This window comes from Cherax quadricarinatus, chromosome 93, assembly GCF_038502225.1.
Source record: "Cherax quadricarinatus isolate ZL_2023a chromosome 93, ASM3850222v1, whole genome shotgun sequence".
Lineage (NCBI taxonomy): Eukaryota > Metazoa > Arthropoda > Malacostraca > Decapoda > Parastacidae > Cherax > Cherax quadricarinatus.
The window spans coordinates 7,675,975-7,697,399 of record NC_091384.1 but is presented as its reverse complement, the minus strand read 5'-3'; the positions used below and the strand labels follow the sequence as shown (position 1 = coordinate 7,697,399).

Genomic DNA, 21,425 nt, shown 5'->3' with positions numbered 1-21,425 from the left:
TTGTAAAAACCTCTCATAAGCTACCTTTTTCTCTTTTATCACACCCTTTACTTCATCATTCCACCAATCACTCCTCTTTCCTCCTGCCCCCACCCTCCTATAACCACAAACTTCTGCCCCACATTCTAATACTGCATTTTTAAAACTGTTCCAACCCTCTTCAACCTCCCCACTACTCATCTTTGCACTAGCCCACCTTTCTGCCAATAGTCCCTTATATCTCACCCGAACTTCCTCCTCCCTTAGTTTATACACTTTCACCTCCCTCTTACTTGTTGTTGCCACCTTCCTCTTTTCCCATCTACCTCTTACTCTAACTGTAGCTACAACTAAATAATGATCCGATATATCAGTTGCCCCTCTATAAACATGTACATCCTGGAGCCTACCCATCAACCTTTTATCCACCAATACATAATCTAATAAACTACTTTCATTATGTGCTACATCATACCTTGTATATTTATTTATCCTCTTTTTCATAAAATATGTATTACTTATTACCAAATCTCTTTCTACACATAGCTCAATTAAAGGCTCCCCATTTACATTTACCCCTGGCACCCCAAATTTACCTACTACCCCCTCCATAACATTTTTACCCACTTTAGCATTGAAATCCCCAACCACCATTACTCTCACACTTGATTCAAAACTCCCCACGCATTAACTCAACATTTCCCAAAATCTCTCTCTCTCCTCTACACTTCTCTCTTCACCAGGTGCATACACGCTTATTATAACCCACTTTTGACATCCAACCTTTATTTTACTCCACATAATCCTTGAATTAATACATTTATAGTCCCTCTTTTCCTGCCATAGCTTATCCTTCAACATTATTGCTACTCCTTCTTTAGCTCTAACTCTATTTGAAACCCCTGACCTAATCCCATTTACAAAAATACAATTACAGTGGACCCCCGGTTAACGATATTTTTTCACTCCAGAAGTATGTTCAGGTGCCAGTACTGACCGAATTTGTTCCCATAAGAAATATTGTGAAGTAGATTAGTCCATTTCAGATCCCCAAACATACACATACAAACACACTTACATAAATACACTTACATAATTGGTCGCATTCGGAGGTAATCGTTATTTACCTGGAGTTTACCTGGAGAGAGTTCCGGGGGTCAACGCCCCCGCGGCCCGGTCTGTGACCAGGCCTCCTGGTGGATCAGAGCCTGATCAACCAGGCTGTTGCTGCTGGCTGCACGCAAACCAACGTACAAGCCACAGCCGGGCTGATCAGGAACTGACTTTAGGTGCTTGTCCAGTGCCAGCTTGAAGACTGCCAGGGGTCTGTTGGTAATCCCCCTTATGTGTGCTGGGAGGCAGTTGAACAGTCTCGGGCCCCTGACACTTATTGTACGGTCTCTTAACGTGCTAGTGACACCCCTGCTTTTCATTCGAGGGATGGTACATCGTCTGCCAAGTCCTTTGCTTTCGTAGTGAGTGATTTTCGTGTGCAAGTTCACTACTAGTCCCTCTAGGATTTTCCAGGTGTATATAATCATGTATCTCTCCCTCCTGCGTTCCAGGGAATACAGGTTTAGGAACCTCAAGCGCTCCCAGTAATTGAGGTGTTTTATCTCCGTTATGCGCGCCGTGAAAGTTCTCTGTACATTTTCTAGGTCAGCAATTTCACCTGCCTTGAAAGGTGCTGTTAGTGTGCAGCAATATTCCAGCCTAGATAGAACAAGTGACCTGAAGAGTGTCATCATGGGCTTGGCCTCCCTAGTTTTGAAGGTTCTCATTATCCATCCTGTCATTTTTCTAGCAGATGCGATTGATACAATGTTATGGTCCTTGAAGGTGAGATCCTCCGACATGATCACTCCCAGGTCTTTGACGTTGGTGTTTCGCTCTATTTTGTGGCCAGAATTTGTTTTGTACTCTGATGAAGATTTAATTTCCTCATGTTTACCATATCTGAGTAATTGAAATTTCTCATCGTTGAACTTCATATTGTTTTCTGCAGCCCACTGAAAGATTTGGTTGATGTCCGCCTGGAGCCTTGCAGTGTCTGCAATGGAAGACACTGTCATGCAGATTCGGGTGTCATCTGCAAAGGAAGACACGGTGCTGTGGCTGACATCCTTGTCTATGTCGGATATGAGGATGAGGAACAAGATGGGAGTGAGTACTGTGCCTTGTGGAACAGAGCTTTTCACCGTAGCTGCGGGGGTCCACTGTATATAATTGGTTGAGTTGGGAGCAGTTCGATTTTTGAGGTTCCACTGTATATAATTTTTCACATTATGTCCTTGTATTGTATTGATAAAGCCACTGGTTGGCAAAAAGTCTACAATAAAGATGCCCAGATGTTGCATGTGTCTAATTTTCTTCAGAACAACAGTAGACTGGAGAGGTTAAAGATTAGGGTATCAGTAAACCATACCATGGATGGGGATTGAACTCATGGTGAGTGAGTTGTACAACTCCAGGCCAGCATGTAAGCCACTGGGCCAGCTGGCTGCAATAAATTCATCCAACTAGGTATGTTTATACACCAATCGTGTCATTACGATTTCGTGACTCATGATGACAGCTCTGAGGGGACTCAAGATAGAGTTCGTCACGGCCACACTGGCGGGAGATTCACCTGTAAAAACTTGTATTTGTGGTCACAGTGGGGCCTGTGCTAACCTTTCTATGGTGTATAAATATACCTAGTTGAGCCACTGGGCCAGCTGGCCCAGTGGTGTACACACTGGTCCTGAGTTTCACAACTAACTCGCCACGAGTTTGTTTCCAATCGTGTCATCACAATTTCATGAGTTAGGGGGCCAGTCCCTGAATCTAGGTGTTCAGTACCGTAGTAATGATTACTATTCACTACTGTAGTCTTGATAACTACAGTAACGAACACCTGCTGCTAGACTCAGGGACTGATCCCCTAGTTGTCAGCTTCTCCAGCCTTCAAATGCTCTCCCAGTACTCACTAACAAAGCTTGCCCAAACACCTGCCTGATAAAGACACCCAGTTATTTCACTTGTATCTAATACAAACATACATTTTTACTAACATTAAAATTGTGTATGACCATTACAAGGCACATGTAAAGAATATTCAGATATAATATTTTTCATAATCTATAAATTAAAGTATTTATGTAGGAATCAAATATTGTTTATACTGTCCAGTATACATAGTGGGGTATACACAATACACAAACAATACTCATACTTAACACTGAATTAACATATACATGAAGTCAGAGTGAGCTTACTAAGTTACATACAGGCATAATACTGTTGTTAGAATTATCAATGATATCTTAGGTAGCTCTAGGTAGTAGGTTGGTAGACAGCAGTCGCCCAGGGAAATACTACCGTCCTACCAAGTGAGTGTATAACAGAAACCTGTAATTGTTTTACACGATGGTGAGATTGCTGGTGTCCTTTTTCTGTCTCATAAACATGCAAGATTTCAGGTACATCTTGCTACTTCTACTTACACTTAGGTCACACTGCACATGCATAGACAAGCATATATATACACACACCCCTCTGAGTTTTCTTCTATTTCCTTACTAGTTCTTCTTCTTGTGTATTTCCTCCATGGGGAAGTGGAACAGAATTCTTCCTCTGTGAGCCATGCATGTTGTAAGAGGAAACTAAAATGCCGGGAGCAAGGGGATAGTAACCCCTTCTCCTGTATACATTACTAAATTTAAAAGAAACTTTCGTTTTTCCTTTTGGACCATCCTGCCTCGGTGGGATATGGTCAGTTTGTTGAAAGAAGATCTTAGATTGCAGGACACGTGTGTAACTAATGTAATATTTTACATAATAGGACATGTGTGTAACTAATGTAATATCTTACACAAGAAGTCATGTGTGTAAGTAGTGTAATATCTTATATAACAAGACATATGTGTAACCAATGTAATATCTTAGATAACAGGACGTGTGTAACTAATGTAATATCTTAGATAACAGGACACGTGTATAACTAATGTAATATCTTAGATAACAGAACACGTGTAACTAATGTAATATCAGAACGTGCATAACTGATTCATCTTAGATAAATCAGTTACGCTAATGTGATATTGTTGCACTGTTTCACTCTTAAAAAGCTATAAAAAACTCAAGGAACAACTGGTGTTTGAAGCCGTGCGTCACAATCGTGTCGTTGCGATTCCACGAGTCCAGTAGATTTGTCCAATCAGTAGGACTGGACAAATCTCCTGGAGAGTGAAACGCTGCAACAATCAAATGGTGCAATGTGTCCTTCGACCTTATATATATACATGCATAATATATTTAGCATTGTGACTAATATATCTGCTGAGTGATGCAATTGCAAGACTGCTGCAGGATACATTAACAATTATAGTTAACAATACACAAATAACCCGCACATAAGAGAATGAAACTTATGTTGACGTTTCAGTCCAACTTGATCTACTACAGGCGGTCTTTGACTCATGATGAGATTACATTCTAACAAACCTTTCCTCAGTCAAAAATATTGTAAGTCTAATATGAATGATATTCTAAATAAGTACAGTGGTACCCCAAGTTTTGGCCATAATTCATTCCAGAAGGCTGTTCGAATGCCATTACTGAATGAATTTGTTCCAATGAGTAATAATGTAAATTAGATTAGTCCATTTCAGACCCCCAAAAACACACTTACAAAATCACTTACAATAATATACAGTGGACCCCTGGTTAACGAACTTTTTTCATTCCAGTAGTATGTTCAGGTGCCAGTAGTGACCGAATTTTTTCCCATAAGGAATATTGTGAAGTAGATTAGTCCATTTCAGACCCCCAAACATACACGTACAAACGCACTTACATAAATACACTTACATAATTGGTCGCATTTGGAGGTGATCGTTAAGCGGGGGTCCACTGTACTTACATAACTGTTTGAGTTGGGAGCTGGACGAAACTCGGGGTACCACTGTCAACGAATAACTACCGTAACTGAATAAGTAAATAAATAATTACTGTAAATAGCAGCACTGAAAAATAAATAAATTAATACATATTATAGATTTGCCACCTTCATGCTGGATAATTATCTTAAGTTTCATCTCCAAATAATTGCTGCCAAGCCATCTTAAGGTCAAAATATTGTGAGTCAAACCACCGTATATCGAGGATCACTTGTATTCATATTCAACTCGTGATATTTTTGACTTATGATGGGTTCGTCAGGATGTAACTCCATCGTAACTCAAGGACCACCTGTATCAGGTTATGAGAAAATATTCTGCACAGAAAATAGCATAAACATTACTCCTAGAAATAAGATATTAATCCAACACCTCTATGAAAAACATAACACACGTGGGACTGATGGATTACACAAGCGGATAAATTAAACGCAACTGCATGAAACAGACAAGTGGAAGACTGTAGTTGTACATATAAGACAGAGTACAAGGCACTAGAAGTGAAGGCACTTTTTAGTACTGTACAATATTAATCCTCTCACTGTCCTCACCTCTGAAGTGAAACTTGCTCTCAGTGTCCAAAAACTTAACAAATTATATCTGTCCTCTGAAATGATAGAGAATCTTTTTCCAAAGGAAATGACACCAAAAGTACAAAATTTGATAGAAACTTATGAAATTACACAGGTGCAAAGTTAGCAGTCTCGGTGCAATTTATGCACCAATGATTTCGCCCCCTCTGAGACCTATTACAAGTCAATTCTATTGTTCCAGTTGACCAAATTCTTAGCCATTTCACTAGTATGGCTCCATTCTATGAAGTGAACACAAGAAACTGCCCATTCAACTATTTCAACTACCCTATAAATTGATCAGAATTCAGTAATTTGGCCAATTTTACACAAAATATCAATTTAAAAATAGAGTGTATAATAAAGACTGTAGTCATTCCTGGCACTAAATCAACATTTCCTCTCTCTACATCCCCAGGCCTACCCTATATGTACTACACTTTCTATTTTGCATTCTTATCCACACAAAATAATAAAATATAACCAGGAAACTGGTCATGGTTTAATATAACCAGGAAACTGGTCATGGGTTACACCATTCCAATAATTGAATCAGACCTATTATTAACCCATAGAATAGACTAGGGGTTGTAGGGTGACCTTACCATCCTCTTTAATATTGGCAAAAATTTAATACAGTGGACCCCCGGTTAACGATATTTTTTCACTCCAGAAGTATGTTCAGGTGCCAGTACTGACCGAATTTGTTCCCATAAGGAATATTGTGAAGTAGATTAGTCCATTTCAGACCCCCAAACATCCACATACAAACGCACTTACATAAATACACTTACATAATTGGTCGCATTCGGAGGTGATCGTTATGCGGGGGTCCACTGTATTCTGCTAATTTGAGCTCAATTTCAAGTTGCTTCCTGTCTTGAAACCAATCAAAATTATCTCTATTTCAGTAATGTATCTTATATTATATCAAATGAGACCAAGAAACAGTCAATAAAACCATCCAAGAAAATACCTCAAAGCTGCTATTTTAACCCGTAAACGGTCCAAACGTATATATACGTTTTTTCAACATTTGAAAGTATGTAAAAAAAGTAGATCTTCTTTTTGTTTTTTTTACATTTGAAAATGTGTAAAAAACTTTGATCTACTTTTTTTTGTTACATTTGAAAATATGTAAAAAAAACATAGATCTACTTTTGTAGCACTACACATGTGAACGTAGATCTGCTTGGACCGTTTACGGGTTAAACCATACACACTGTCAGTTTTTTTTCCCCATCATGCACTGCATGGGTAGGATTTTTTTATACAGTACATACTAACTGCACAGACCCATTCTCTCATATTTAGGACAAAATTTATCACTCACAGCTTATCTGAGTGAGTTGAGCTCATGATGTATAACTATGTGAGGGACCCTGGCCTCACTGATGTAAATCTATATGATGGACAGTGAAAGGATTAACATAACTGGAAATCTTGTGGATGCATTCCAAACTACGTGATGGACCCTGGCCTCACCGATGTAAATCTATATGATGGACAGTGGAAGGATTAACATAATCTAATTGGAAATCTTGTGGATGCATTCCAAACTGGATGGAATGTGCTCACCGAAGACTACATTATGAACATTAATGTTGCAAAGATCGTTGGAAGCCCAAATATGCCGATAGGGAAGCAGCGTTCTCGAGAGATAAACACGTGCATCGGTTCTGCTGGTACGACGCTGAATAAGGCACTGAAGGTGGGAAACAGTGAAGCCTCAAAGCTTCACACAACACTGAAGACTCGTCTCTGTTATGAAAATAAAACAATATAAGAAAAGATGAAAAATATAAAAAATATACAGATGGGCCTTGACTTACGATGGGGTTATGTTCTGACAAACCCATTGTAAGTCAAAATTATTATAAGTTGAATATGAATATGATCGTTCTTTGTTTCAAGAAACAGGCTGTATCCCACCAAAGCAGGATGGCCCACAAAGAAAAACAAAAATTTTTTTTTCAACTTTGGTAATGTACACAGGATAAGGGGTTACTAGCCCTTTGCTCCTGGCATTTTAGTTGCCTCTTATGACACGCATGGCTTATGGAGGAAGAATTCTTTTCCACTTCCCCATGGAAAATGAATATGATAAATAAATAAATATACATGTATATCTATTGCCACTGAATAAGTAAATAAACAAATAATTACTGTAACTAACTAAATGCCAGTACATAACTTGTATTTATGAGTGAATACAAGTTAGGGACTTGCTGCCTTCATGTTGGGTAATTATCTTAAGTTTCATCCAAAGTAATTACTTTTGCACCATCATGAAATCAAAATATTGCAGGTCAAACCATCATAAGTCAAGGAGCACCTGTACAATTCACTACGATGAAATATTAATGTAAGAGAAAAATGAAGAAGTAAAACATAGATTATAATGAGTGAAGAAGAAGAAGAAGAAGATTTCGTTCGGATTTTTAACCCCGGGAGGTTAGCCACCCAGGATAACCCAAGAAAGTCAGTGCGTCATCGAGGACTGTCTAACTTATTTCCATTGGGGTCCTTAATCTTGTCCCCCAGGATGCGACCCACACCAGTCGACTAACACCCAGGTACCTATTTGCTGCTAGGTGAACAGGACAACAGGTGTAAGGAAACGTGTAGAAATGTTTCCACCCGCCGGGAATCGAACCCGGGCCCTCCGTGTGTGAAGCGGGAGCTTTAGCCACCAGGCCACCGGGCCTGGGAAAGATGAAGATATAAATGTAGTAGTGAGGGCAGCAGGCAGGTAGAGTGAGGTATACAAAAGTGATCTACTTTGAGTTACTTAAGTCATACATCAATACAATACAGTACAATATACATGTATATTTCTTTGTCATAAAAATAATGAAGTTTCCAAAACTCACGAAAGTGTGACAACACATTTGCAAATAAATCAGGGAACAAGTGCGGCCTGAACCATGGCAAGTGCTACAACTCACAGGCCAATATGCTAACAACTATACCAAGAACTCTAATAAGATTTATACAGCTAGGCATACTATTTCTATACACCATAGGGAGGTTAGCATGGGCCATCACTGTGACCACCAATGCAAGTCTTTACCGATGAATCCCACACCAGCGTGGCTGTGTCACGCTCTAGCTCAAGTCCTCTCAAAGCTGCCATCACTGGGACCAATGCTAACCTCCTTATGGTGTATAGAAACACACCTAGATATATGGATCTTACTAGAGCAACTGGTACAGTTGTTAACACACTGGCCAGTGAGTTTCATCACTCACCATGGGTTCAAACCCCACTCGGTCCATGATATATAGTTTACATGTAATAAAACAATGGAAGACAGAAAATAAAGCCACTAACATGCAATGAATGTCTGGCAATCTAATTCTAATACTTAAAGGTTACGTTAGATCTAGACATAGATTATTAAGTAGGATTTCTTACGTAGTTAAATACAATGATAAGTACAATAAGGAAGGTAAATTATGTAAAGAGTAGAAGGTAGATTATGTTAAGAGTAGAAGGTAGATTATGTTAAGAGTAGAAGGTGGATTATGTTAAGAGTAGAAGGTAGATTATGTTAAGAGTAGAAGGTAAATTATGTTAAGAGTAGAAGGTAGATTATGTTAAGAGTAGAAGGTAGATTATGTTAAGAGTAGAAGGTGGATTATGTTAAGAGAAGGTTGATTATGTTAACAGTAGAAGGTAGATTATGTTAAGAGTAGAAGGTAGATTATATTAAGAGAAGAAGGTAGATTATGTTAAGAGGAGGTTGATTATGTTAACAGTAGAAGGTAGATTATGTTAAGAGAAGGTTGATTATGTTAAGAGCAGAAGGTTGATTATGTTAAGAGAAGGTTGATTATGTTAACAGTAGAAGGTAGGTTATGTTAAGAGTAGAAGGTAGATTATGTTAAGAGTAGAAGGTAGATTATGTTAAGAGTAGAAGGTAGATTATGTTAAGAGTAGAAGGTAGATTATGTTAAGAGAAGAAGATAGATTATGTTGAGAGAAGAAGGTAGATTATGTTAAGAGAAGAAGGTAGATTATGTTAAGAGAAGGTAGATTATGTTAAGAGCAGAAGGTAGATTATGTTAAGAGTAGAAGGTAGATTATGTTAAGAGAAGAAGATAGATTATGTTAACAGTAGAAGGTAGATTATGTTAAGAGTAGAAGGTAGATTATGTTAAGAGTAGAAGGTAGATTATGTTAAGAGTAGAAGGTAGATTATGTTAAGAGTAGAAGGTAGATTATGTTAAGAGTAGAAGGTAGATTATGTTAGAAGGTAGATTAGTAGAAGGTAGATTATGTTAAGAGTAGAAGGTAGATTATGTTAAGAGTAGAAGGTAGATTATGTTAAGAGTAGAAGGTAGATTATGTTAAGAGTAGAAGGTAGATTATGTTAAGAGTAGAAGGTAGATTATGTTAAGAGTAGAAGGTAGATTATGTTAAGAGTAGAAGGTAGATTATGTTAAGAGTAGAAGGTAGATTATGTTAAGAGTAGAAGGTAGATTATGTTAAGAGTAGAAGGTAGATTATGTTAAGAGAAGAAGATAGATTATGTTGAGAGAAGAAGGTAGATTATGTTAAAAGAAGAAGGTAGATTATGTTAAGAGTAGAAGGTAGATTATGTTAAAAGAAGAAGGTAGATTATGTTAAGAGAAGGTTGATTATGTTAACAGTAGAAGGTAGATTATGTTAAGAGTAGAAGGTAGATTATGTTAAAAGAAGAAGGTAGATTATGTTAAGAGAAGGTTGATTATGTTAACAGTAGAAGGTAGATTATGTTAAGAGTAGAAGGTAGATTATGTTAAAAGAAGAAGGTATATTATGTTAAGAGTAGAAGGTAGATTATGTTAAGAGTAGAAGGTAGATTATGTTAAGAGTAGAAGGTAGATTATGTTAAGAGTAGAAGGTAGATTATGTTACGAGAAGAAGATAGATTATGTTGAGAGAAGAAGGTAGATTATGTTAAGAGTAGAAGGTAGATTATGTTAAAAGAAGAAGGTAGATTATGTTAAGGGAAGGTTGATTATGTTAACAGTAGAAGGTAGATTATGTTAAGAGTAGAAGGTAGATTGTGTTAAAAGAAGAAGGTAGATTATGTTAAGAGAAGGTTGATTATGTTAACAGTAGAAGGTAGATTATGTTAAGAGAAGGTTGATTATGTTAAGAGCAGAAGGATGATTATGTTAAGAAAAGGTAGATTATGTTAAAAGATGAAGTTAGATTATGTTAAGAGTAGACAATAGATTATGTTAAGAATAGAAGATCGATTAAGGGCTTGTTAATCATAATGAGACAAAATATAATACTGTAACTTGTTAATCAATTACTTGTTAATTCAATTACTGCTAAACCACTACTACCTGAGTTGAAAAATAAAAAAACATTGTTCAATTCAAACCAACTATGATATACAGTGGTACCTTGAGTTATGAACTTAATTTGTTCCAGAAGGCTGTTCGAGTGCTGATACCGAACGAATTTGTTCCCATAAGGAATAATGTAAATTAGATTAGTCCATTTCAGGCCCCCAAAAATACACTTAGAAAAGCACTTTCAAAAATACACTTACATAACTGTTTGAGTTGGGAGCTGTTCGAAACTCGAGGTACCACTGTATATGCCTAGTATTAAGTAGTCTATAAAGCATTAAATTTAGTCTGCCCATAATGCCCCAGCAAGACAGTGGCTTTCTTTGTACTTAGCAAATCAAAACTGTAATTACACATTGTAAACTATGCAAAGAAATAAAATCCTCATTCCTTATAATATTTACCTGGGTGTTAAGCAAACAAGAACTCTGAATACCACACTGATGTAATTCTTGTTTGTCTCTCAGCCATGAGTTTCTCAGTGATGGTGATGGCATGTTGAGCACCAGCACTCAGGAACCTATAATACACACTACCATCAGTCCCACAGTTGGCAGGACTTGAGTCCTGGAGGTGGAAAGTACAGTGCCAGTGCTCAGAAGGATGGGTGAGGATGTTATAGTTCTGGAGTTGGGAAGTACAGGGCCTGACATATTAGTGTTGTACATGTGTCTTATTCATCAATAAAGACACTTAAGTGTTGTACGTGTGTCTTATTCATCAATGAAGACACCCAGGTGTTGTACATGTCTTATTCATCAATAAAGACACCTATTTGTTGCACATGTGTATTATTCGTAAAAAAAAACAGGTGTTGCACATGTGTCTTAGTCTTGAAGGTAACTACAGAACGCGATATGCAAATTTTTCACTGCATAAAATGATCCTAAAAGATGTAACTTGTCACTCCTTGTCTGAAAAGTTGTTAGAATAGATAGAACTGCTGACAGCTTAGCAAGGAGTTATTGACAAATTTAGATAGAATTAGACACATTTAGATAGAACTAGACACATTTTGATACAAGTAATGTTATGTTAGGATAGAATTAATGATGACTTAGTATAAAACTAGTTACACTTTAGTATAAAACTATCAATATCTTTAAACAGAACCAAGCATGCCTTAAAATATATAAAATAACAGACTAGTCTTAACAGCTAATGACATTAAACAATATCTTTGCTCAAAGAGGCAAACTATATTAACTTACAAATACATAAACAATACATCACCTCTTGCTGAAGACTTCAATAAGGTAGCCCAGTTTACCAAGACCATGGACGGTGACGGTGCCTTCTTGCTCGAAATGTGTCCTGCAAAAAAGTCGATGCTATTTCAGCAGGTGCTCCTTGACGTACAGTGGGGTTACATTCCTAAGAACCCGTCATAAGTCAAATATAACGTGAGTTAAATGTGAATACAGGTGCTTCTCGATTTACAATATTTTGACTTACGATGGTGCAAAAACAGTTACTTTGGAGATGAAATTTGAGATAATTACCCCAGTATAAAGGCAGCAAGTCCCTAATTTATATTCATTTATTTACTTTCCAATACTGGTATTTAGTTACTTACAGTAATTATTTGTCTACTTGCTTATTCAGTGTCAGCAGTTATTTATTTACTTAATTAGCATTTATTTACCAACTAACACCCAGGAGGGAAGTGACAGTAACAGACTGACACTGACCATACAACACCCAGGAGGGAAGTGACAGTAACAGACTGACACTGACCATACAACACCCAGGAGGGAAGTGACAGTAACAGACTGACACTGACCATACAACACCCAGGAGCACAGTGACAAGCAAGTAACTGGGTCCTACAAAATGTTGTAAGATCTCACACTGTCATAAGATCTCACACCGTCGTAAGAACCCACACCATTTTAAGATCTCACACTGTCATTAGATCTCACACTCGTAAATTCCCACTGTCATAAGATCTCACACTCGTAAGATCCCACACAGCCGTAAGATCTTACACTCATAAGATCCCACACTGTTGTAAGATCTTACACTCGTAAGATCCCACACTGTCATAAGATCTCACAGTCGTAAGATCCTATACTGTCGTAAGATGCGCTCACCAGTTGGGGTTGTGTTGATGTGGTGTGAAGACAGAAGCTTCTCTCATGGTGATCCAGTTGGAGACAGAAAGATTGTGAGACTTAACCATCAATTTCCTCAACTTTGTGTTCCACCAACACTCTTCCTCCAGCTCAAAATGTTCCACTTGCAATGTTTCAACCTGGACAATTACAGCAATGTTGCTTATGTCGTATTACTGTATTATACAATATGTAACAGAAATACATCACTTTGACCTCTTAGTGTTATCCTGGTGGGTTATTTACACGTCACTATTTATGATAATTATACTTATGTGTACCTCTACCTAAATAAACTTATTTACTTAGGAAGAAATTAATCAAATCATGGACTGAATGGGGATTGAACCCATGGTCTACCTGGAGGGCATTCTGGGGATCAACACCCCTGCAGCCCGCTCCATGACCAGGCCTCCCAGTGGATCAGAGCCTGATCAACCAGGCTGTTACTGGTGGCCATATGTAGACCAACATATGAACCACAGCCCAGGTGATCCGGCACTGACTTTAGGTATCTGCCCAGCTCCCTCTTGAAGACAACCAGGGGTCTATTGGTAATTCCCATTATGGCTGGTGGGAGGCTGTTGAACAGTCTTGGGCCCTGGACACTTGCTGTGTTTTCTCTTATTGTACTAATGGCACCCCTACTTTTCATTGGGGGTATATTGCATCACCTGCCAAGTCTTTTGCTTTTATAGGGAGTGATTTCTGTGTGCAGATTAGGGATCAGTCTCTCTAGGATTTTCCAGACATAGATTATGATGTATCTCTCTCACCTGCAGTCCAGCGAGTTCAAGTCAAGTGCTTTCAAGGGTTCCCAGTAGTTAAGGTGTTTGATGGAACTTATATGTACAATAAAGGTTCTTTTTACATTCTCTAGATTTGCAATTCACCTGCCTTGAATGGAGATGTTAATGTACAGCAAGTGTGTTAAGAACTGTACCTGCTGGCTCTAATAAAATTCATACATCTAGGTGTATTTCTATACACCATAGGGAGCATGACACAATCATGCTGGTGTAGGATTCATCTGCAAAAAACCTGCATTTGTGGTCACAGTGGCGGCTCATGCTAACCTTCCTATGGTATATAGAAATATACCTTGTTGTATGAATCTCTTATTAGAGGCAGCTGGTATAGTTAATGCACTGGCCTGTGAGTTTTATCACTTACTTACCAGGGGTTCAAGTCGCACTTGTTCCTGCATTTGTTCTGTGTTATTACAATTTCATGACGCAGGAAAAAATTAAGCATGATGCAAGGATAAGGAGAAGAGATGCAGTTTCTGAAGTCAAGATGCCTTCACTAATACTGAACACGTACACAACATGTATGAGTCACAAAGTAACAAATTATGAATACACCTACCATCCGACTTACGACCTGCTCGACTTACGACCACTCGACTTACGACCATGTTTTTTATGCCAAATTTCTGGGAAATTAACAGCTATTTGTGTTTACACAGTGTTTATCCTAAACCTTACAGTATAAAATACAGTACTAACAGCATAAAAAGTAAAGTAAAACATGAAATACCAAAATAAAACAATAAAATAAAGTCATTACAAAAATGTGATGTTGATATTCAGTAGTAAAGTTCGACTTACGACCATTTCGATTTACGACCGGTTTCTCGGAACCGAACTCGGTCGTAAGTCGGATGGTAGATGTATTTTGACAAATTTATAATTGTGTTACCAATGTTACCAAGTACACTTAAGGTGTACTCAGGGAAAAATGACTTTGTACTCTAAAGGATGAGTTAGGATGTTATAAGTTACCAGTTTTATTGTACTATAATGTACATCATTTGAGTAATTTTCAGGTCACCTTACTAAATGTAAACAATCAACATAATAAAAATAAAAGATGGGATGAGGGGAGGATATTACAAGTCCATTATTTATTACAAAAAACAATATTCTTCACTCAAAATACTAGTGAAGTTTTCATTACAGAGTACAGCATGCCACGAACACCGACAGTACAGGACGTACCTTCCTTAACAGCGATGGCAAAACATTACGAACAGCAGCCACTCTCTTCGTGTACGTGCATCCATCACTCTCTCTCTTCCTCTCTATGACACAACAAGAAATAATATTGCTGTCGTACTCATTTGGAAATTTGGTGAGATGTGTAGCAGCCACCAACTCCACTGGCTCGTGGTATACATGTTCTGCTCTCACTGTTATTGTCATCGTTCATAACTGAAATATTAATAGGCAAGTGTTAGAAAAATGTGAACAAAAAAAAAATCTTTCTGTTTTTGGTTTGTGTATGATACTGAAGACTTTGATTAACTTAAAACTTTATACAGTACCAAAGGCAGAGATGACTAACACAGCAATATACAACAGGGAGAGTCATTGTTCTACCTGTTAACAGAACCTTAGATAACAACCTTTCTGCCAAGAACAATACAAGACTTATCTTACATCACCATAAAAGATATAAAGGGTTAATATTACAACTGATCAACGCAGCAAGCCGGTGCCAACTGGTAACAACCTTTCAGGTTTTTATAAAATACAATACAATTTTTATTTCTTTATTTGGTACAAAATAATGCATTTTACATTTAATAAAACATTTTTATGCACAAAAATAAAGCTACTAATTATGCAGTGGGTGTCAGGTAGGCTAATTCTGGTTTAGAAAGACACGTAGGCTAATTCTAATATTTCACTGTTACATATTTAGGCATAGACTCTTAAGTAGGATTTCTTGTGTAGTTAATTACAATTATAAGTATAATAACAATGGTTTGGTTAGGTCAGGTTCAGTTGAGTTTTGTTAGGTTCAGTTGGGACAGGATAGGTTAAGTTCAGGTGGGACAGGTTGAGTTGGGTTATGTCAGGTTTAGTTGGGACAGGTTGGGTTGGGCTGTTACAGGTTTAGTTGGATCGGGTTAAGCTTTGTTGGGTTAGGGTGGGTTGGGTTAGGCTGGATTGGATTAGTCTGGGTTAGGTTGGGTTAGGCTGGTTAGGTTGGGTTGGGTTAGATTGGGTTGGTTTTAGGCTGGGTTGGGTTAGGCTGGGTTGGGTTGGGTTAGGCTGGGTTGGTTTGGGTTAGGCTGGGTTGGGTTGGGTTGCATTAGGTTGGGTTAGGCTGGGTTGGGTTAGTTTGGGTTAGGTTGAGTTGAGTTGGGTTGGGTTAGGTTGGGTTAGGCTGGGTTGGTTAGTCTGGGTTGAGTTGGGTTAGGCTGGGTTGGTTAGTCTGGGTTGAGTTGGGTTAGGCTGGGTTGGTTAGTCTGGGTTGAGTTGGGTTAGGCTGGGTTGGTTAGGCTGGGTTGAATTGGGTTAGGCTGGGTTGGTTAGTCTGGGTTGAGTTGGGTTAGGCTGGGTTGGTTAGTCTGGGTTGAGTTGGGTTAGGCTGGGTTGGTTAGGCTGGGTTGAGTTGGGTTAGGCTGGGTTGGTTAGTCTGGGTTGAGTTGGGTTAGGCTGGGTTGGTTAGGCTGGGTTGAGTTGGGTTAGGCTGGGTTGGTTAGTCTGGGTTGAGTTGGGTTAGGCTGGGTTGGTTAGTCTGGGTTGAGTTGGGTTAGGCTGGGTTGGTTAGGCTGGGTTGAGTTGGGTTAGGCTGGGTTGGTTAGTCTGGGTTGAGTTGGGTTAGGCTGGGTTGGTTAGTCTGGGTTGAGTTGGGTTAGGCTGGGTTGGTTAGGCTGGGTTGAGTTGGGTTAGGCTGGGTTGGTTAGTCTGGGTTGAGTTGGGTTAGGCTGGGTTGGTTAGGCTGGGTTGAGTTGGGTTAGGCTGGGTTGGTTAGTCTGGGTTGAGTTGGGTTATTCTGGGTTGGTTAGTCTGGGTTGAGTTGGGTTAGGCTGGGTTGGTTAGGCTGGGTTGAGTTGGGTTAGGCTGGGTTGGTTAGGCTGGGTTGAGTTGGGTTAGGCTGGGTTGGTTAGGCTGGGTTGAGTTGGGTTAGGCTGGGTTGGTTAGGCTGGGTTGAGTTGGGTTAGGCTGGGTTGGTTAGTCTGGGTTGAGTTGGGTTAGGCTGGGTTGGGTTAGGCTGGGTTGGGTTCTGCTTATAAATTTACTCATCAAAACATTGCTTCCTATTTCTGATGCGCAACTTAAAAAAAAACAATTTCCATAATAAATAATATGTTTTTTATCCATTATTACACTAACAAAGACCAAGCACAACAAATAAATTTTTTCCCGAGGGAATAAAACCCACGCGGTTTATTTACGATGTAAAACATTAAGAAGTTTCTGCCCTGGGGATAAAGTCAATATTGACTGATACATTAATGCAGCAGACTTTATAATAAATTGTACCAAGTTGTATTTAGAAGACCGGAGTGCTAAACCTGTATGGCTCACACAACTGCCGATTCGAGGAGAGAGAAATCATCTAGTTCCTTGGATCAAGAGCAAACAAGTCTCTGTCCCTGACTTCTGCTTGGCTGATTTCATAGGACTGAAAAATTACTTAGGTGGGCTGAACTGGAATGACCTGACTAAGGGTCAGGTAGGTGGTGATGGTTGCCGATATGATGCTTTCCAGGGCATAGTTCTAGCTGCTCAGTCAAATTATGTTCCAAAGAGGGAAATCAGATCAAACAAAAATGATCCTAAATGGATGAACAATAGATTAAAATATCTAACTGGTCAAAAGAGAGGCATATATAGGCAAATCAAAAGAGGAGAGGTGTAATTAAGAAATCGATATATTCAGTTAAAGAGAGAAATAAAAAAGGGAATTAGAAAAGCAAAAAGAGATTATGAGGTTAAAGTTGCAAGAGAATCGAAGACTAACCCAAAAGGATTCTTTCAGGTATACAGAAGTAAGATCAGGGACAAGATAGGCCCACTCAAAAGTTCCTCGGGTCAGCTCACTAACAGTGATAAGGAAATGAGTAGAATTTTTAACACATACTTCCTATCAGTTTTTACACAGGAAGATACCAGCGATATTCTAGAAATGATAAATTATGTAGAACAGGACGATAATAAACTGTGCACAATTAGGGTCACAAGTGACATGGTCCTTAGGCAAATAGATAAATTAAAACCTAACAAATCCCCAGGCCCTGATGAACTGTATGCAAGGGTTCTAAAGGAATGTAAAGAGGAGCTTAGCAAACCTTTGGCTAATCTTTTCAACATATCACTACAAACTGGCATGGTGCCAGATAAGTGGAAAACGGCAAATGTGATACCTATTTTCAAAACAGGTGACAGGTCCTTAGCTTCGAACTACAGACCAATAAGCCTTACCTCCACAGTGGGAAAATTTATGGAATCAATAATTGCCGAGGCAGTTCGTAACCACCTTGAAAAGCATAAATTAATCAACGAATCTCAGCATGGTTTTACAAAGGGGCGTTCCTGCCTTACGAATTTATTAACTTTTTTCACTAAGGTATTTGAGGAGGTAGATCATGGTAATGAATATGATATTGTGTATATGGACTTCAATAAGGCTTTTGACAAGGTTCCACATCAGAGGCTATTGAGGAAAATTAAGGCACATGGAATAGGAGGAGAAATTTTTTCCTGGATAGAGGCATGGTTGACAAATAGGCAGCAGAGAGTTTGCATCAATGGGGAGAAATCAGAGTGGGGAAGCGTCATGAGTGGTGTTCCACAGGGGTCAGTGTTGGGCCCCCTGCTGTTCACAATCTACATAAACGACATAGATGAGGGCATAAAGAGCGACATCAGCAAGTTTGCCGATGACACCAAAATAGGCCATCGAATTCGTTCTGACGAGGACATTAGAGCACTCCAGGAAGGTTTGAGTAGACTGATGCAGTGGTCGGAGAAGTGGCAGATGCAGTTTAATATAGACAAATGCAAAGTTCTAAATGTTGGGCAGGACAATAACCATGCCACATATAAACTAAATAATGTAGATCTTAATATTACGGATTGCGAAAAAGATTTAGGAGTTCTGGTTAGCAGTAATCTGAAACCAAGACAACAGCGCATAAGTGTTCGCAATAAAGCTAATAGAATCCTTGGCTTCATATCAAGAAGCATAAATAATAGGAGTCCTCAGGTTGTTCTTCAACTCTATACATCCTTGGTTAGGCCTCATTTAGATTATGCTGCTCAGTTTTGGTCACCGTATTACAGAATGGATATAAATTCTCTGGAAAATGTACATAGGAGGATGACAAAGTTGATCCCATGTATCAGAAACCTTCCCTATGAGGATAGACTAAGGGCCCTGAATCTGCACTCTCTAGAAAGGCGTAGAATTAGGGGGGATATGATTGAGGTGTATAAATGGAAGACAGGAATAAATAAAGGGGATGTAAATAGTGTGCTGAAAATATCTAGCCTAGACAGGACTCGCAGCAATGGTTTTAAGTTGGAAAAATTCAAATTCAGGAAGGATATAGGAAAGTACTGGTAAGATAAGATAAGATAAGATTTCGTTCGGATTTTTAACCCCGGAGGGTTAGCCACCCAGGATAACCCAAGAAAGTCAGTGCGTCATCGAGGACTGTCTAACTTATTTCCATTGGGGTCCTTAATCTTGTCCCCCAGGATGCGACCCACACCAGTCGACTAACACCCAGGTACCTATTTGCTGCTAGATGAACAGGACAACAGGTGTAAGGAAACGTGTCGAAATGTTTCCACCCGCCGGGAATCGAACCCGGGCCCTCCGTGTGTGAAGCGGGAGCTTTAGCCACCAGACCACCGGGTTATAGTTGTGGATGAGTGGAACAAACTCCCAAGTACAGTTATAGAGGCCAGAACGTTGTGTAGCTTTAAAAATAGGTTGGATAAATACATGAGTAGATGTGGGTGGGTGTGAGTTGGACCTCATAGCTTGTGCTACCAGGTCGGTTGCCGTGTTCCTCCCTTAAGTCAATGTGACCTGACCTGACTAGGTTGGGTGCATTGGCTTAAGCCGGTAGGAGACTTGGACCTGCCTCACATGGGCCAGTAGGCCTTCTGCAGTGTTCCTTCATTCTTATGTTCTTATGTTCTTATTACACCATTCGCAGGAGCGCTAAACCCATGGGGAAGATTATTTGCTGCCCGGGGTGATGGGAAGCACTCAGGTTTGATCCGAGGATAGGGAGTACCTGCGCCACTGCCTTGGACCAAGAACTCACAGTCGGAGCTCAACACTCCTGAAGCTCAAAAGCTACACTATCACACCTTCTATATCTCCTGATCCTTGGATCAAGCTTTACAAAACTTAAGCTCATGATAAGGTTTACCTTAAACCCAGATTAAGAGGAAAAACAAATTACGTGACTAAGCTCACACACACACACAGGAGCACTAAACCCGCACGGGGGACACCCACCACTTGGTAGGGAAGCAGCAGGTTTATTAGGCTTGATCTAACGAAGTGGGTATGGGTGAGTGGGCAGCTCAAGCTCCTTGGATCAAGAACTCTGCCTGCAGTAACAAGACCCACCTCTCCTTGTTATTGTTGTTGTTGTTGGTATATAGGGCCTCTGTCAACCACCGCCGTACTGAACCCTCTTACCTTTATTTAACCAATAATAATAATAGGGCCTCTGTCAACCACCGCCGTACTGAACCCTCTTACCTTTATTTAACCAATAATAATAATAGGGCCTCTGTCAACCACCGCCGTACTGAACCCTCTTACCTTTATTTAACCAATAATAATAATAGGGCCTCTGTCAACCACCGCCGTACTGAACCCTCTTTCCTTTATTTAACCAATAATAAAAATAGGGCCTCTGTCAACCACCGCCGTACTGAACCCTCTCTTCTTTATTTAACCAATAATAATAATAGGGCCTCTGTCATCCACCACCGTACTGAACCCTCTCTCCTTTATTTAACCAATAATAATAATAGGGCCTCTGTCAACCACCGCCGTACTGAACCCTCTCTCCTTTATTTAACCAATAATAATAATAGGGCCTCTGTCAACCACCGCCGTACTGAACCCTCTCTCCTTTATTTAACCAATAATAATAATAGGGCCTCTGTCATCCACCGCCGTACTGAACCCTCTCTCCTTTATTTAACCAATAATAATAATAGGGCCTCTGTCAACCACCACCGTACTGAACCCTCTCTCCTTTATTTAACCAATAATAATAATAGGGCCTCTGTCAACCACCGCCGTACTGAACCCTCTCTCCTTTATTTAACCAATAATAATAATAGGGCCTCTGTCAACCACCGCCGTACTGAACCCTCTCTCCTTTATTTAACCAATAATAATAATAGGGCCTCTGTCAACCACCGCCGTACTGAACCCTCTCTCCTTTATTTAACCAATAATAATGATAATGAAAATTAGACACATGTGCGACATCTGGGTATCTTTAATTGTAGACGTTTCGCCAACTAGTGGCTTTATCAATATAGATTCTACGACATAACTTGAAGACTATATACAAAAGATGAGGTAATCAATCCCTCAGCTTTGGAGTTGGTGTATAGAGCACCGTAGTTGAAGAGATTCTGGAGCACAAGCAAGGAGACTGGTGCTTAAATAGGCGTCATTGGATAAGGACG

General features: G+C 39.3%; 1 protein-coding gene across 3 annotated transcripts; it reads right to left on the bottom strand.

Moving 5' to 3' along the window:
• Window positions 1-1,989: 1,989 nt before the first annotated feature.
• On the bottom strand, window positions 1,990-20,489 carry LOC128703398 (PRELI domain-containing protein 2). 3 transcript variants are annotated; one of them, XM_053798035.2, is made up of 6 exons: window positions 20,344-20,464; window positions 14,958-15,170; window positions 12,937-13,097; window positions 12,077-12,157; window positions 11,248-11,363; window positions 1,990-7,252 (listed from the first exon to the last, which is right to left on the bottom strand). In XM_053798035.2, the coding sequence occupies exons 2-5, from the start codon at window positions 15,159-15,161 to the stop codon at window positions 11,255-11,257; spliced, it is 555 nt and encodes a 184-aa protein (XP_053654010.1). In that variant the 5' UTR covers window positions 15,162-15,170; window positions 20,344-20,464; the 3' UTR covers window positions 1,990-7,252; window positions 11,248-11,254. The 3 variants fall into 3 exon arrangements, with proteins under 3 accessions (XP_053654010.1, XP_053654009.1, XP_069960762.1); XM_053798034.2 differs by having other exon boundaries at window positions 20,230-20,458; XM_070104661.1 differs by lacking the exon at window positions 1,990-7,252 and having other exon boundaries at window positions 11,279-11,410; window positions 20,230-20,489.
• Between the last annotated feature and the right edge of the window lie 936 nt (window positions 20,490-21,425).

Excerpts from the sequence above, each read along its gene's own strand:
- LOC128703398 (XM_053798035.2), bottom strand. The coding sequence starts at position 15,161 with ATGACAATAACAGTGAGAGCAGAACATGTATACCACGAGCCAGTGGAG. Across the intron at positions 13,098-14,957 it reads TGCCATCGCTGTTAAGGAAG|GTTGAAACATTGCAAGTGGA; the intron begins GTACGTCCTGTA and ends GTAATTGTCCAG. Across the intron at positions 11,364-12,076 it reads ATTGAAGTCTTCAGCAAGAG|GTTCCTGAGTGCTGGTGCTC; the intron begins GTGATGTATTGT and ends TGTGTATTATAG.